A 16,642-nucleotide genomic window follows, 5' to 3' on the forward strand; every position below is an offset into this window, starting at 1 on the left:
TGGGGGGCCTCCCCTCTCTCTCTCTGGTCCCCATTTCTTATAGGTGCCCCCAACCCCCAGACCCATGCTGACTGTTAGCCCAGGTCTGGCAGGCTGGAATTAATCACTTCTGTAACCCCTCCCCCATGTAAATTTGCAGTAATCAGCTGCTTTCAATCTTTTCTAAGAAGGAGGGCACATGGGAGGGAGGGGCTGACGGGTGATGCTGCAGCAGAGCAGGTGTTAGGAGAGCGGTTGTGTGGGAGGGTAGAGGGGAGCCGCTGTGTTTCTGCCACTGAGGACCTTTGCAGCACTTTGCAGCATCCTGACTTCATATGAATCCCTGCCCTTTCACACTCTGAGTATCACATTAGAGAAGCCAAGAACCGTTGGTGCTCTGAAAAAGTTTCCACATCTTTGCGGTAAACTAGCTCTCCGCAGGTGTTCCCGGCTGCCCCCTAGTGGAGCCCGGCACCCTGGTTTCACCTGCGCAAAAGCACAGGGCTCCTGAAGCGGGGCCAGCTGGGCAGAGTGCATTTCCAGCTAATGTGTTAGAGAAAAACACTGCTGTAGCAGGTGGGCTGCCTGAAGCCGGGGTGGTATTGCTTGCCGAGCTAGGGTCTCCATTTCTGGGAACTCTCTGGGTTCTTGAAGCCAAAAGAATTGAGGCACAGATAGGTGGATGATACCTACTGCAGTGGTCAGAAAGAGGAGGGGGCTCTGTCCTAGCTCCCCTCGACCTGCTCAGGTGCTGCCCACCTGGACAGGTATAAGCTGCTGGCATCCTCACTCTGGCTTCCCTTCCCTGGGCCTCAGTTGCCCCATCCGTACAGGGAGGGGCTTGACTGTCCCGCGGGCCCCTTCCAGCCCCGACTAATGAGTCTAGCCTTCCAATGTGGATGCTTTGAACTTTCCTTTCAAAGCGATTTCCCCACTCCTAGGGATCTGTTGCCTACTGGATCGTTGCCAGAGTTCCAAGCTGGAGCCCAGTTCTTGGGGTTCGGTCAGCGCCGCATCTCCAGGAGCTTCTGGTACCATCTTACCCACTTCTTGTTTAGGGGTAACCACAATGGGGTAAGGGGTGAGGGAGTGGAGAGCCTGGGGGTTGGGAGACAGGGGAAAGAGAGTTTGAGAGAAGGGGGAAGAAGTGTTAGGGCTGGTGACGGGGCTGCTGGCTCCGGCGTTCCCTGTAGAGAAGATTCTGCGTTGTTTTCTCTGAAGACTTCCCAGCTCTGCCATGAGGGGCTGTGAGACCCTGGCTGGGCCCCTCCCCCTCTGGGGCTTGATTTCCTCACCTAAGAAGAGAGACACGTTAGCTGGGGCCTGAACAGGGTTCTCTGGGGACGGGGTGGGCAGGATCCCAGGCAGGCGGGACAGATCGTGCAGAGGCCCAGGGGAGTGAAGCCTTGGCTCTGGGGAAGCATTTCTGTGTGGCTAGAGCTTATTATACAGGGAGAGTGGAGGCGAGTGGAGACATGGGAAAGGCGTTTTGCTTTTAGCCTAAGGATAATGGGGGGCCACAGAGGGTTTTCAGCACAGGAGAGGCTGGCCAGGTTTGTATTTGTTAAAGCTAAGACACCGGCAGGGTGGAGGATTGCAGGGAGGCAAGAGGGGGAACCCAGGGGGTGTTCAAGTGGCCCAGGTGAGGGACAAAGATAGACTGGATGTAGGCAGGGGCAGTGGGGAGGACTTGGGACTGGACGAGGGCAGCTGGGCGCTCAGGGTCCTTGACTTTTTCTGTCGGAGTGGGGGGACTGGGGGCTGTAAGGGGTGGAGAGTGTGCCCTGTTGGCACTGCAGGGGCTGGCGGCCTGCAGGTTGGGGAGGAGAGTTGTTGGGAGAAGCGGAGAGCCCTTGGGGTTGGACAGGGACCCTGAGCCCTCCCTGACCCCCTCGCCCTGCCCGCTGCCCCTTTTCAGCCTCAGGGAATGTCAGCTGGAACCCTTGAGCCTCTCCCGCCTCTGTGAGACTCTGGAGAAGTGCCCGGGGCCTCTGGAAGTCAAGTAAGTACGGAGGACACAGCCGCAGGGGCACAACGTGGGCACCTGCCCAGTGACCTGGGGTGGGGTGTCCTGGTTAGAGACCAGATGAGTCCCTCCTGGTCCCTTCCTGCCAGACCCTGTAGCCCTATGCCATGGGAGTTCCCTAACCCATTGGTGGAAGGCTCCTTGCCTCCCAATGGCCCCAGCTTCAGACACCTCATCCCTCCCACTGAGAGAGGCCGTGCCGGGCCCAGGGCTTCATCTCCCCATCGGCTCAACCCAGGGCACCTGGGAGCCCCAGTCTGCCCCCCTCCACCCCTGGAGCCCCACCCTGGCACTCAGCTGGGACTGCCTCTGTGGCTGGAGCCTGTCATTCTGAAGGCCCCTCCTCAGGGCATCCCCCAGCCAGGGTTACCAGCTCACCCCAGAACGCCTGGGTCTGTGACCAGAGACTGGGCTTAGAATCAGGAGTCCTGGCTCAGCCACCAACAAGCTGGGTAACTTTGGGCAAATGGCTTTAACCCCTCAGGCCTCAGCTTCGTCATCTGCAAAGTGGTCGGTCAGACTTTCCTTCCCTCATCCTCGTTGTAATTTTATTACAATAATTACCTTAAAGAAACCCAAGACAAACCTCCCTCATCTAAATAACCCCGTCCCTCATCAACTCAGTGTTGTCATTTGTCCTGGTGACCTTCTCCATTTGCATATACAAGTTTTTTCCTGTTCGAAATCACAGGCCAGCTGCGTTCTGCAGTTTCACTTTACATCGCCCCATATGTGGTTTTCCATTTTGCTACAGTTTTGTTTTTTTTTTTCTTGCTTTCTGGCTTCCGCCTCAATTGCCCTCTGGTCCTTGCAACAAGCTCATTATCCATGTTGACAACTGGGGTGTGTCCTTCCATACCTCTCCCCATGTTCAAACACTTATGGATATGGAGGAAGGTGGTTTTGATGTTAACGGATACAGGATCTTAAGATTTGCAGTGAACTTTTGTCTCATAATAGAACATTGTGGTTTTCCTAGAATATCAGGATGTGTGGAACCAATGAATTTGCAAATAAACCATTTATTTTAGAATAGTTTAAGGCTTGCTTTCAGAAAAGTTGCAAAACTAGTGCAGAGAGTTCCCCCCACACTTGCCCCTGGTTTTTAATACCACTCATCACCATGGTACATGATGTGTACATTTTCGCATTCCAAATGCAAAAATAAAGGTAAAGGTTCTGTTGCTTAAAAAAAAAAAAAAAAACAGTGTGTAAACCCCACATTGATCCCAAGCAGAGGCCGTAGCACTGTGTGTATTTGGGATCCAGTGGAAAGCCACTGGTGTTTGTGGTCAGACCACCCCTCAGTGAACGCCTCTGCTCTGCCTGTGCTCAGAGCCCCAGGCCCAATCCCGGGACAGAGCGAGTAGTGCTGAGCCTACAGCCTGGGCCCTGGCAGAGGCTCCTCGCTTCCAGTTCCAGAACCATAGGTGGCCCCTTTTACTGTTCCCCGCAAGGTGAAGCTGGGTCCCCCTTCAGCCAGACAGTAATGCGATGGAGATGGGCCAGGCTCCTGGCAGCCCCAGTGAGGGGAAAGGGCAGCCTGCAGGGGACAAAGAAACAGGGACAGAGAGAAGGGGCAGCAAAAGGGGAGAAAGGCAGAAGGAAAATACTGTCCAAACGCCTCTGGGGGTCAGGAAGTGGCTCTAGACTCGCAGGGAGGGCTGTATGTAAGCCCCAAGGTGCTTAGAGACTCTGGTTGACCCAGTCCTCCAGCCAGAGCAGAGACCAAAGGATGGATATCAGGAGTTTCTCCTAAGTGGACTGGCTTCTGATGAATTATCTAGACAAGTGATCAGCTGGTTGGTCTGGTTTTGATGGGCAGTCAGGGACCCGAGCTACCCTGCATCTCTCCTTTGCTGACCTGTTAACGTGCCTGAATTGCCACCATTATGTTCACTACTTTGGGTTAAGGCGGCATTCTCTTCTTAACAGGTGTGTTCTCCAGGGTACCAGTCTTCATGGCCCTCAAAATGATAATCCTACTAGTCCATGCCTTTTGGGGGAAAAATGTCTACTATAGCCCTTTAGAAATTCACAATGCACAAGGGCAGATTAAAGGCTCTGAGAAGTCCTGCAGCAAAGAAAACTAATGGAGCTTAACCCAGCATTTTCCAAGCATATATATGACCTTCCCTTTCCTCCAGCCTCAATGATAACTCAAGGACCCCAGTGTTCAGAGGGGGTGTTTTGGGCAATCCTGGCTTAGGACCCATCTAGCTTTTCCCAAGATTTCCCCACCTCATTCAGATGCTTTGTTTCACAGATTGTCCTGCAAGGTCCTGAGTGACCAGAGCCTGGAGACCCTGCTGCACCACCTACCCCGGCTCCCTGAGCTAAGCCTGCTGCAGTAAGACTGGTTTCCCCATTTCGCTGTGCAGGGCTGAGGCTCTTGCATTGCAACGCCATCCCCTTCTGCACCCTCCCCGCTTCTCTTGGGCTGTTTCATCATTTTACCTGGCACAACTGGGAGCTCAAGTCTGCTTCCAGCTCTTCCCTAATACCTTGTCAACCTCAGGGGGGAGTTATTTGACCCCTCTAGGCCTCAGTTTCCTTATCTGACAAATGGGACTAATATTCTTCAACCCTTCCCCCAGGGTTGGGATTCAAACAAGATAGTTGCTCTAAAAGCACCTTGAAGAATGGAAGGCCTGTGACAAATGGGCCATCATTCTTCTCTCCACCCACAGAAAGGTCACCTACTCCTATAAAGAGACTATAGTTGTAGGTCATGTATATATCACACACCAGTTGGGGGTTTTTTTGTAATTTATATATATATATATATATTTTTTTTTTTTTTGGCTGCATTGGGTCTTCATTGCTGAGCACGGGCTTTCTCTAGTTGTGGCAAGTGGGGACTGCTCTTCATTGGGGTGCACGGGCTTCTCACTGCGGTGGCTTCTCTCGTTGCGGAGCACGGGCTCTAGGCACATGGGCTTCAGTAGTCATGGCACACGGGCTCTAGAGCACAGGCTCAGTAGTCGTGGCTCGCAGGCTCTAGAGCACAGGCTCAGTAGTTGTGGCGCACAGGATTAGTTGCTCCACAGCATGTGGGATCTTCCCAGACCAGGGCTCAAACCTGTGTCGCCTGCATTGGCAGGCAGATTCTTAGCCACTGCACCACCAGGGAAGTCCCCACTCACCAGTTTTTAAAGGTCACCATCTAATTCTGTAAAAGGGGAATTTAAGCAGCATCCCCAAAGTATTTAAAACTCTATTTTCTAATTTCAGCTCAGACTGGTTAGAATTTAAAAAAGGATTTACTTTAAATATTTTTCCAACGGGGCAAGAGCAGCTACAGCTGATATGGAAAAATACAACAGAAAATTAAATCATACCATTAAAAACAGCAATATAAGTACTCCTGCTAAGGATCTCTGGGACACCTGAGACAGCCGACATCACATCCAGGATCTCACTTATCCCTGAGTCCTTTTGGGAGGGGAGGGAGGAGATGTGTAACTTCCCAGAGGTGGGCAAGTGTGGCAGAGCCCATGTCAAACTACAGAATCCACTATGGTCCCACCCTGACAGGAAAGGACGGATCAGGAAGGGTTCCTTTGGACACAGAAGTTGTGGGCTAACATGAATAGATAGGAAACCTCAGACCAGAGAGGGACTTCTCTATGCCCAAGTCACACAGCATCAGCCCCCAGCTCCTCATCCGTCTTTGGAATGAGGTAGCCGGCCTGACGGTCACCAGTGCTTAAGCTTTGTATTGGGTTGGTCAAAAAATTCATTCGAGTTTTTCTATAGTATCTTACTGAAAAACCCAAACAAACTTTTTGGCCAACCCAGTATTATTCAGTCCATACTGTTTGTGCACTGCTGTGGACCAGGCACTGCTTGGGGTGCTGGAGACACAGCTGAGAGAGGAAAAAAAAAAGACGAGGTCCTTATCTTCTTGGAGCTTACCATGTAGTAGAGGGAGCTGGTCAACAAGCAAAGTGAAAGCAAATAAGATGAATTCAGAGAGTGATAAAGTATTTTTCTAGAGAATGTGGTAAGGAGTGATTGTGGAGGTGATTTAGACAATGGCAGGGGTGGTCAGGGAACGCCTCTGAGGAGGGACACTGGGGTGCTACCTGAAGGAAGAGAGGGAGCCAGCCTTTTGAAAAGCAGGGAACAGCATTCCAAGGAGATGGAACAGCATGCATGAGGCCCTGAAGCAGGATTGAACTCAATGGGCTCGAGGAACAGTCAGAAAGGCCAGTGTGGCCAGAGCACAGTGGCCGGCAGAGTTGTAGGAGAGAAGGTAGAGAAATGAACCTGGGCCGGGTCACACAGGGCCTGGTAGCTGTGGCGAGGAGTTTGGGATTTTGCCCAAGGCAGAGGAACGATTTGTCTTTTCAAAACCTTAGTCTGGCTGCTGGGTAGAGAAGGGACTGGGACAAGCGTGGAAGCAAGAGCAGGGAGGGGGTTGTACAGCCAGGGGAAGAGATGATGGGGGCTGGGAATTGGTGGGGAGAGAGGGAAGTAGGTAGATTCAGGGTGGATCTTGGGGGTGTAACTAACAAGACAAGCTGATGGAGGGTTTATGGAGCGAGGGAAATGGAGACCCCAAGGATGCCTCCAAGGGCAAGATGGAAGCATCTCACTTTCTCTAAGGCAGTGGTTCACAGCTGGAGGGTGATTTTGCCCTTCAGGACACATTCGGCAACAGAGACATTTTTGTTATCGTGATGGCAGAGGTGGGTGGGAGGTCATGCTACTGCTGGCCTCTAGTGAGTAGAGGTCTGGGATGCTGGTAAACTTCCTACAGGACAGCCCCCAGATCCAAAGAATTATCTCTGTAATGCTGAGCTTGAGAAACTCTTAAGGACCTAAAGCTTCCCGCTCCTTGTCAGCAAGGACTCACCTGTGAGTGCTTAGGATAAAAACAATATAATAATAACAATAAGCATGGGTATCGTGCTGGCAGTGCACCCTAGAGGAAGGTGTATAAGTAGTTCCGTTTTTCAGATAAGGAAACTGAGGTTCAGAGAGGTTAAACTACTTATCCAAGGACACACAGCCAGTAAGCAGAACTAGGACTCAAACCTCAGTCCACTTGACCTCAAGCTCCTATTTCTGGCTGTTGAGTTCCTGTCTCCTTCCTTAATGCCTGGCTGACCCACCAGCCCCCCATCCTTTTCATTCGCCTCCAGCCTGTCCAGGTTTCTTGCCCACTGATCTTGCTTGGTTCCGACTTGCTCACATAGGGCCCCGCCCCTTTCCTACTCAGGCTGACCCAGATGGAACTGTCCCCAAGGAGCCCCCTCCTGCTGGCTGACATCTTCAGCCTGTGCCCGCGGGTTCAGAAGGTGGATCTCAGGTGAGCATTGCCCTGGGACAACCAGAACCTAGGAGGGTGGTGCCTGGAGCCTATTGGATGTGAGGGGCTAGGATGGAGATAGTGGGACCCAAATCAGAGACTCAGCTGCTGGAGGAGGGGGGCCTGCCCCCTGGGGGCATGCTGAGGCTGTGGTCAAGGGTGGCTGACACAGGTGCTGTCTGCTCCAGGTCCCTGCATCACGCGACCCTGCACTTCAGGTCTAGCGAGGAGCAGGAAGGCGGGTGCTGTGGGTAAGTCCCCCGGAACCGTGCCCGAGCAGCCCGTGGGGGTTGAGGACAGGCAGACTTGCCTCCTGGATGTCCAGAGCAGAGGACAGACTGAGAGGGCTGGGCTCCGTCACGGGCAAACAAGGAGTCCACAGCAGACAGGATTAGAGCTCAGGGGCCTGGTCTGCGGAAAAGCTTTAAATACCAACCCCACAAGGGCCTGGCACCTTGGGCAAGTTCCTTAACCTCTCCAATCCTCAGCTCCCGCAGCTGGAGAAGGGAGACGCTATATTTCAGGCCGTTGGCAAAGAGGAATTGAGGCAATGTGTAAAGCACGAGAGGCACTCACAGTTACGAGTGTCCCCCTGCGCCACACCGCTGACTCTTGGACCAGTGCTCTGTGGTTGCCTTGGTGACAGGGGAGCCAGCATTGCACAGGATAATGGGGCCAGAGAATAACCTCTAAGTACAGAGATGACGTTTCTGGTAGCTATTTGATGCCACTGGCTCACCGAGTGACCTTGGACCAGACCCTTCTCTCTGCGTCTCAGCCTCCTCAGCTGAGTAACAATAAATAAAGAGCTGATGTTTGCTGAGCATCTGTAGGGCACCATTCTAAGAGCCTCATGCAGATTACGTCCTATAAGCCTCACAGCTGTGGTCATGCAGCAGGAAGGGGTACAGCTGGGACTTGAATCCAGGGAGTCTTATAGCGCTCCTGGCCCAGGGGCCGCAAACTTCTTCTGTAAAGGGTTAGATTGTAAATATTTGGGGTTTTCCAGGCCATGGGGTCTCTATCACAGCTATTCAACCCTGCTGTTTTAGCTTGAAAGCAACACAGACAATATGTAAACGACGGCGTGTGTCTGTGTGCCAGTAAAACTGGAGTTATGGACACTGAGACGTGAATTTCATGTAATGTTTGTGTGTCATGAAATGTTACTCTCCTTTTGATTTTTTTCTCAACTGTTTGAAAATGGAAAGACTATCCTTAGTGTGCAGGTCTTATAAAGCAGGCAGTCTTGGGCTGTAGACTTTCCAATTCCTGTCTTAACCCAACACTATCGTGACCTCTAGAATACCTTCATAGTTTCCGAGTCTGTGATTTCCAAAATGTAGAACAAAGACCAGGGTGGGATGATTTTTAGGAGGTTGGGCCGATGGTAGAGTACTTCAGCTTCATTGAATTCCTCCCTTTTCAATTCTCTGATTAAGGCCAAGAGGAAGCCTCAGTTAGGTGTTAGTGTGTCTACAACACCTCTTAACATTTGCTAAGCTTCCTTTTAAATAAAGAGAGAGCTCTCGGCAGGTGCCAGTGTCTGGCTCGAATTTAATGATGATATTTTGCTCCTGTTTCCTGTATCCTTATGCTTATGGTCTGTTTGGGGCAGGCAATCCCAGTTTTCCATTGGAGTGAGTGATACAGGGTTTCCTTTTCCAATAAATGCATTAAATAAAAAGAATGAGCTGATTTAAAAATATGAAGTAGGGCTTCTCTGGTGGCGCAGTGGTTGGGAGTCTGCCTGCCGATGCAGGGGACACGGGTTCGTGCCCCGGTCCGGGAGGATCTCACATGCCGCGGAGCGGCTGGGCCCGTGAGCCATGGCCGCTGAGCCTGCGCGTCTGGAGCCTGTGCTCCGCAGCGGGAGAGGCCACAACAGTGAGAGGCCTGCGTACCGCAAAAAAAAAAAATTAAAAAAAAATAAAAATATGAAGTAAACAGTAGGGTAATAGGGAATTTAGGACTATGGAAAAAATCATGAAGGAGAGTAACAATGATAAAAATTTTAGATACTGGTTTTAGGTACTTTCTCATTTTAAGATTTTTTTTTTAAGTTGCTGGCTGGCCGTAAGCTGTTCATTTACCTTATTGTGTAGTCTCGGTGTAGGCCTCTCAAAGACACTTACTATTACTTTTGATTCCAGCATCAATAACCCTCTGCAGGAGCAGACATCACCCTTAGTCTCCTCCACTCCACCCTCATGTCTGTCGATTAAAGTGACCGCCAAGAGCTGTAGTTCACCTTGAATCAGAATCAGTCTGGAGAGCCTTGTTCCTAGAGCTTTTAATTCAGCGCATTTGGGTTGCATTCCCAGAACATGCCTCTCACCAAGTTCCCAAGGGATGCTGGTGGGGGTGGTTGGGGACCACACTTTGAGAACCACCTCCCCAGAGGGAGAATGTTGGTGGGATCTGCTGTGGAGGGAGGTGGGAGTGGTGGATGCTGGATGTTTCCAGAGAATCCAAGCTTGGGTGAGGCCCCGCTGAAACTCAGAGGCCACACCCAGGACTAGCCAGGGCAGAGGGTCTGAGTGGCCCCATCCCCGGTTTGCACCCCTTCCTGCAGCAGATTCACAGGCTGCGGCCTCAGCCAGGAGCATGTGGAGCCGCTCTGCTGGTTGCTGAGCAAGTGTGAAGACCTCAGTCAGCTGGAGTAAGTCGGGCAGGAGGGGGGAGAGGAGCCCGGGAGCGTGTGCCTGGGTGGCACCGACGGGGTGTGTGTGCATGCGTGTGTGTGTGCACTCAGCACCTCTCAGGACCAGCTAACAGGGCATGGGATGCCTGGGACTCAGTCACGTCCACGTGGTTTCTCTGTCCCCATTTTATCCCTACCATTCCCCACTGCCACCATGGTGGAGCTAATTCAGGGTATGCCCTTGATCTAATTTGGGGAGCCCTTCACAAAGGGCCACAGGAGCCCCTTGGCCTCATGTTGATCAGGGCACTGGAGCGCTGCTGGCTGGTGGGGCCTGAAAGAAGGGATCCGTTGGTTGGCCTGGCAGGTGGTTAAGAGCAACAAATGCCTCAGCCTGCGGAGGGCCCTGGAGGGTGGGGATTTGTGGGCTGTCGTATGGATGAGAAGTGGCCTGTCTTGGGTGCCCAAATAGTGCAGCCCGCATGGGTAGGTGAAACAAAGCTAATACCTATTGAGTAGTTTCTCCACTGTCCTAAGTGCTTTACATATTCTTTTTATCCTTCCAACAACCCTAAGTACTATTATCCCCATTTTATAGATGAGAGAACTGAGGTACAGAGAGTTTAAGAACCTGCCCTAAGTCACACAACTAGTACGATGCAGTCTTTGCTCAAAACTGTTAGGAGTCCAGCTTAGGACAAGCAGGATGTAAAGAGAGCTGTCTACCCGAAAAAACACAATTTAAGTTCCTGTTGTGATGTGGCCAAGGAGAGAAATGCGGCTGATGAAAATCATGTATTTTAAAGAAAGATGAATAAGCAAGATGTCTTTAAGTTTTCCTGTTTTTTCATTATAGAGGGAACTTTTGCTTATTTTAAAGATTACTTATTAAGTGTCTTCCTGAGACAAACTAGTTTTTCATTTTTAAAATTTCTCAGGAAAAGACAAAATAAACAAGGCTTAAAAGTGTCATAATCAGGGGCTTCCCTGGTGGCGCAGTGGTTGAGAGTTTGCCTGCCGATGCAGGGGACACGGGTTCGTGCCCCGGTCCGGGAAGATCCCACATGCCGCGGAGCACCTGGGCCCGTGAGCCATGGCTGCTGAGCCTGCGCGTCCGGAGCCTGTGCTCCGCAATGGGAGAGGCCACAACAGTGAGAGGCCCGCGTACCGCAAAAAACAAAAAAAAAAGTGTCATAATCAGGGGCAAAATGAGTTCAAAGATGCAGGACAAAAATCAGATATTCCCGGACATGATTATATTGTTTCTGAAACTGTAGCTAAAACCATAGAATGCTACAATGAAGGGAAATAAGAAAGTCTTCTGGTGCAATTTCAGATATTGCATTCTCAAATTAAAAGAAGAAATATGATGGATAAATACATCCTCCAAATATCTTTCTTTTTCCTGAATTTACTCTTGTTCAAAAATTATGGCTCCCAACGGATGCAGGCCAAGTGCATGGTAAAAGCTAATTGGTTTTTCTCTAACCCCTGAAAGCCTGCTGGAGGCACTTGAGTCCTGGGAGTGGTCACCAGATACTGAACGGGAAGATGAGGCCTGGTTAACTGTGGTGCTGGTGAGGGGGATGGTGGTGATAATTCTAGTGGTGATGCCTAGTAGCAGTGATGGGATGGTGCTGGTGGTGATGACGGTGCTGTTGGAACAGAAGTAGTGCAGAGTGGTGGAGGGGATCATGGCAGTGCTGAGTGGGTAGAGTGGCAGTGATGGTAACTGGAGAGAAGGCACGTCTGAGCACCAACAACCTCCTCGTACCTCTTGCAGCCTTTCAGCAAACCTGCTGGGTGATGCCGGGCTCAGGTGCCTCCTGGAATGTCTCCCTCAGGTGCCCATCTCCGGTTCACTTGAGTAAGTGTCGAGCAGCTTCAAAGACAGCAAGGAGGAAGACTCCCCAGGGCCAAGAACATTAGTGGGCTTCTTTTGAGTCATCCCTAGAGAACTGCAGAGGACAAGGGCTGGGGAGGGGAAAGGGCTGATTCTTACCTTGACCCCTGCCTACCTTGGGTCCTTTCTTCCTTCCCTCATTGCCCACTATGGGCAGAGCTCCCACCAGACACCCAGGAGAGGCTGTGACTAAAGCTTGGTGATCCAAGTTGACTCCGGGTAGGGAGCAACAGTTCATCTCTAACCAGCTGCTGGGTCTCAGTTGTCCTGGCTCTTGGTCCATCCCATCCCTGAAGCTCCTCTGACCAAATCTATGGGACACGGATTTGCAGATGTCGCCACAGCAGGGAGGGTCCCTAGGAAGTCATCCTCACTCACTCAGTCGCCCCAGTGACCTGGGAGACTGGCGGCCAGAGCCAGGATACAACCCGTTGCTAAGCAGCTGGGCCTTGTGCTCTGGGCATCCCTGACCCCTGTGGGGCTGGAGTTGCCAGCCTGGCCTCATCATCACGCAGTCTCAGACCACAGGGGCAGCTCTCAAAGACTCACAGTCTGGTGCCTGACCTGCCCCGTGTGGGGATAGCGCCCCTCTGGCCTCTCTCTGGACCTCAGTGTCTCCACCTGGAGAACGGACACTCGGACATTGAGGACGCTCCTCTGGGAGATGACAGCTGGAAGGGAAGAGACGAGGGGAGCTGGGCAGGGCTCCACTGAGGTGCTTCCCCCACCCCCCGATCCTGAACCTCTTTTCTCTTCTAGTCTAAGCCACAACGGTATCTCTCAGGAAAGTGTCCTGTGCCTGGTGGAGACTCTCCCCTCCTGCCCACGTATCCGGGAGGCCTCAGTGAAGTAAGGCGACGTTGGTGCCACGTTGGTGGGGAAGCAAGACCCGCACACTCAGTGGCCCTCCATCTGTGTGACTTGGGCAACCTCCGCCCTCTCTGAGTCTCAGGGTTCACTGAACGTGGGATCATAGTTTCCATCCTCTGAGGCCCGTGTGCCACAGGGCCTAGGGAGGCCATGGGTTAGGGAACACCAGGTTTGGGGTCCTTGAAGAAGGAGGTGGGAGTCTCCTCGGGTCGGCACGGGTCTCTCCTCTGGTCGTCAAGGGTCTCTTCCGTGGCTTCCACCTGCCCTTGCCCCTGAAGACCCAGCCCCCTTCCCTCCCGCACCCCCTGGTGCCTGGGTCCCAAGGATGCCGGCGAAGCTGGGCCCTCGGCTTCCATACACCCCTCTCTCTGCAGCCTGGGCTCCAAGCAGAGCTTCCGGGTTCACTTCTCCCGACAGGAAGAGGCTAGGAAGACACTGAGGTAATTTCTGGTCTGGGGGGACGGGAAGGGGGGGACAAGGGAGAGGAGGTTGACCCTGTGGTGGTCTCCATGCCTCCTTCCTCTCTGGGTCCTCTCCTCCTTCACACACCCTGCTTCAAGCTACTGCCTGGGTTTGCCTCTCCCCCACATCTGCCCCCAATCTCCCCTTGCCTCCAGCCCCTGGGCTGGGCCTTTGAGTGGTATTTGTGCCCCTTAGCCACGTCCTAACTATAAGTCTGGAGGCTTCTGAGTTAAGAGATCAGACTCTGGAGCCACTTGGGATAAATCTTAGTTCTACCACTTAGCAGCTGTGTGACCTTGGACAAGTGACTTAACCTCTCTGTGTTTCAATTCCTCATCTGTAAAATGGGAACAATAGTGAGACCTACCCTTTAGGGTTATTGTGAGGATTGAATGAGTTAATATATATAAAGTGCTTGGAAAGGCCCTGGCTTATTTGAGTGTTGTATCAGTTGTTTATTATTACTGTTATTATTATCCCCCCCGGTAGCCTTGAGCTCTGTCTGTCTCTCTCAGCCTTGGGTTAGTTCCTCTACATGTCTTACTTCACCTTTGGTCGTGGCCTCTGAATCGGTCCACTGCCTCTGGCTAGGCCTCCTCCAATCATCCCACAGCACCTGGAGGGGTCTTCCCAACACACACATCTGAATGTGGTACTCCGTTGCTCAAAGCCCTTCGGGGGCTCCCAGTTACCCTCAGGATAAAGTCCAAATTCCTTGGCCTGGTCTTCTCCCTCAGAGTCTGATCTGGCTGTCACCTCCCGCCATATTCCTCCTCACTCCTCCCACCCCACTCCACACACACACCACCCTCACACCAAGTATATACACACCACATACCACCCACCCACACACACAGCACACGTGCGCACAAATCCAGCCACAAGGGATCTTTGTTCACCAAACACGCACTGCCTGATGAAGCTTCCCTGCTTCTGCACACTCAGCCTGACGTTTTCTTCCCTACATTTTCTGAGATCAAATTCTCCTAATCCTTTAAGACCCAGCTCAAATGTCAGCCCCTCCTGGACACCTCTGGTGGCCCCTGTCCTATGAGAGGGAGCGGCCCCGTGGTGCTGTGCTGGGCCCTCTTCTCAGCCCGTCTGTCTGTGAGACAGTGTCCCGAGGCCTGTCTGCCGGCCACACGGGGCCAGGCAGTGGGAGGGCAGGGCCACAGCAAGAATCCCAGTCCCTCCTGCCCCCGAGGGAGGCTGAACTAGGGTGGTACTGGAGACTAGGGAAGCGGTCATGGGTTTGGGGTGTGGAGTCAGGCTGACTTGGATTGAAACCCGAATCTGTCCCTACTTCTTACCAGCTGTGTGTCCTCGGGTTGGCCACTTTCTCCGTCTGTAGGTGATGCTTTTGGGGTTCAGTGAGATACTACATGTAAGGCAGGCACTCCTGCGTGCTCACATGGCGCACCCAGAGGCTGGCCCAGGGCCTGCCGTATAGTCAGGGCTCAGTAAATGACTGACTCCTCGCACCTTCTTGGGAGGTGTCTTTCCAAAGAGAAGAGAAGCTCCCAGAGCAGGGGTTGCATCTTTGGCCTTTTCTCAGGCCTTCGCACTCAGTGGAGGCTCCCCCATGTGTCCTGGCAGTCCCAACAGGCCTCGCCCAAACTCTGACCCTTGCCCTCTGCCCTCAGGCTGAGCGAGTGCAGCTTCGGGCCAGAGCACGTGCCCAGACTGGCCACTGGCCTGAGCCAGGCCCTGTGGCTGACGGAGCTCACGTGAGTGACCAGGCCCCGCCCGTGGGGGCAGCTGAGGGGTGGAGAGTCCCTGCCAGAACCTCTCTGGTAACTGACCTCTGTCTGCAGGCTGACCCAGTGCTTCCTGGGCCTGGAGCAGCTAACCATCCTCCTGGGTCTGCTAAAGTGGCCGGCAGGGCTTCTCACTCTCAGGTATCGCCTGCCCGTGACCCTGGGAGGGGGCTGTGGTGGGAATGGGGGGCAGAGGTGGGCTCTGAAGTATGGGTCCCCCCGAGGTCATGGTCTTAGCCGTTTCCTGCGTCCAGAGCCCTGCCACCTGCCTGTAGGACCACCCTGCCCATTAGTCCCAGAAACCCGCTCAGGCACAGAAAAGCCTCCCTCCCCAAGGTGGGGCCTATGTTTGGAGACTTCAGAAAAAGAGGAAACTGAAAAGGACACCGAGCTGAGGTCAGAAATAACATGTAACAAATATCATGTTTGTATGTTCACTGCGATCATTTTAAAACTTTGAGAAAAACAGAAGTTTCCAAAAAGTAGAAAAACAACTCTGAAAACTCATTTTCTCATCACCTAGTTCTGACAGTTGTTCCTGGTTTTCCATATTTGCCTCGAATTTTTACTTTTTAGCTGAAGTGTCTTAAAGAAAGTTATAGATCTCATAAAATATCACTCCAAAATATTTCACCACAAGTCTTTAAAAAATAAGGACATTTTCTACACAATCACAGTTGAATTAGGACACCTACAAAACTCAGTAGCAATTCCTTATTGTCAGGTATTACCTAGTCCAATCTAAAATTCCCCGCTCTCCCCAGATGGGACGCTGGCTCTTTGGATCCAGGACCCCGTCAAGGTCCCCATTTGCATGGAGTGGTGATGGCTCTTCAGACTCTTAATGGGTGAACCGTGGACAAAATCGGTCCCCTGTGCTGTAGACCGTCCCACTTTCTAGCTCTGTCTGGTGCTTCCTTGTGATGTCATTGAGTTTGTTCCTCTAACCCCTGACTCTCCTGGAACTGGAAAGGCTCCATGGGATTTGTGTCTAAAAATACCTACTTCATGGCCAATACTGTGCACTTTTCAACTCAGCCCACGATGAGGCACATAGAGTCTGGTTGTTCCCCAACATGACATTTTTAAAAATTGTGGTAGAATACACATCACATAAGATTTACCATCTTAACCATTTTTAAGTGCACAGTTCAGTAGTGTTAAGTACATTCACATTGCTGTGTAACCGAAACTTTTCACGCAAAACTGAAACTCAGTACCCGTTAACCGCCCCCCCCGTTTTCCCCTCCCCCCGGTCCCTGGCTTTCTACTCACCTTTCTACTCTGTTTCTGTGGATCTCACTCCTCTAGGTGCCTCCTACAAGTGGAATCATACAGTATTTGTCTTTTTGTGATGGGCTTATTTCACTCAGCATAATATTCTCGGGGTTCATCCTTGTTGTACCATGTTATAGAATTTCCCTTCCTACTTAAGGCTGAATGATATTGCACTGTGTGTACACACCACATTTTCTTTAGCCATTCATCCATCAGTGGACATTTGGGTTGCTTCCACCTTTTGGCTATTTTGAATAATGCTGCTACGAACATAGGTGTACAAATATCTCTATATCTCAGCTTTCAATTCTTTGGTGTAGAATCGCTAGATCACCCCAAATAGCATTTTAAAATAAAACTTGTCTTACTCTAAAAATAATGTGTACTCTTCGTAGAAATTTGTGGA

At 51.8% G+C, this 16,642-nt stretch overlaps 1 protein-coding gene across 1 annotated transcript in view; it reads left to right on the forward strand.

Annotated features, from left to right (window-relative positions):
* NLRC5 (NLR family CARD domain containing 5) overlaps positions 1 to 16,642 on the forward strand; it is an 86,965-nt gene that overhangs the window by 55,983 nt on the left and 14,340 nt on the right. Inside the window, exons 22-32 of the mRNA XM_060288630.1 lie at positions 921 to 1,010; positions 1,898 to 1,981; positions 4,272 to 4,355; positions 7,233 to 7,322; positions 7,511 to 7,573; positions 9,898 to 9,984; positions 11,750 to 11,833; positions 12,629 to 12,718; positions 13,114 to 13,179; positions 14,845 to 14,928; positions 15,016 to 15,099. Of these exons, the coding sequence (XP_060144613.1) occupies positions 921 to 1,010; positions 1,898 to 1,981; positions 4,272 to 4,355; positions 7,233 to 7,322; positions 7,511 to 7,573; positions 9,898 to 9,984; positions 11,750 to 11,833; positions 12,629 to 12,718; positions 13,114 to 13,179; positions 14,845 to 14,928; positions 15,016 to 15,099 (906 nt within the window). The remainder of the gene's footprint in view (positions 1 to 920; positions 1,011 to 1,897; positions 1,982 to 4,271; positions 4,356 to 7,232; positions 7,323 to 7,510; positions 7,574 to 9,897; positions 9,985 to 11,749; positions 11,834 to 12,628; positions 12,719 to 13,113; positions 13,180 to 14,844; positions 14,929 to 15,015; positions 15,100 to 16,642) is intronic.

The sequence above is a fragment of the Globicephala melas genome, chromosome 19, assembly GCF_963455315.2.
Source record: "Globicephala melas chromosome 19, mGloMel1.2, whole genome shotgun sequence".
Classification (NCBI taxonomy): domain Eukaryota; kingdom Metazoa; phylum Chordata; class Mammalia; order Artiodactyla; family Delphinidae; genus Globicephala; species Globicephala melas.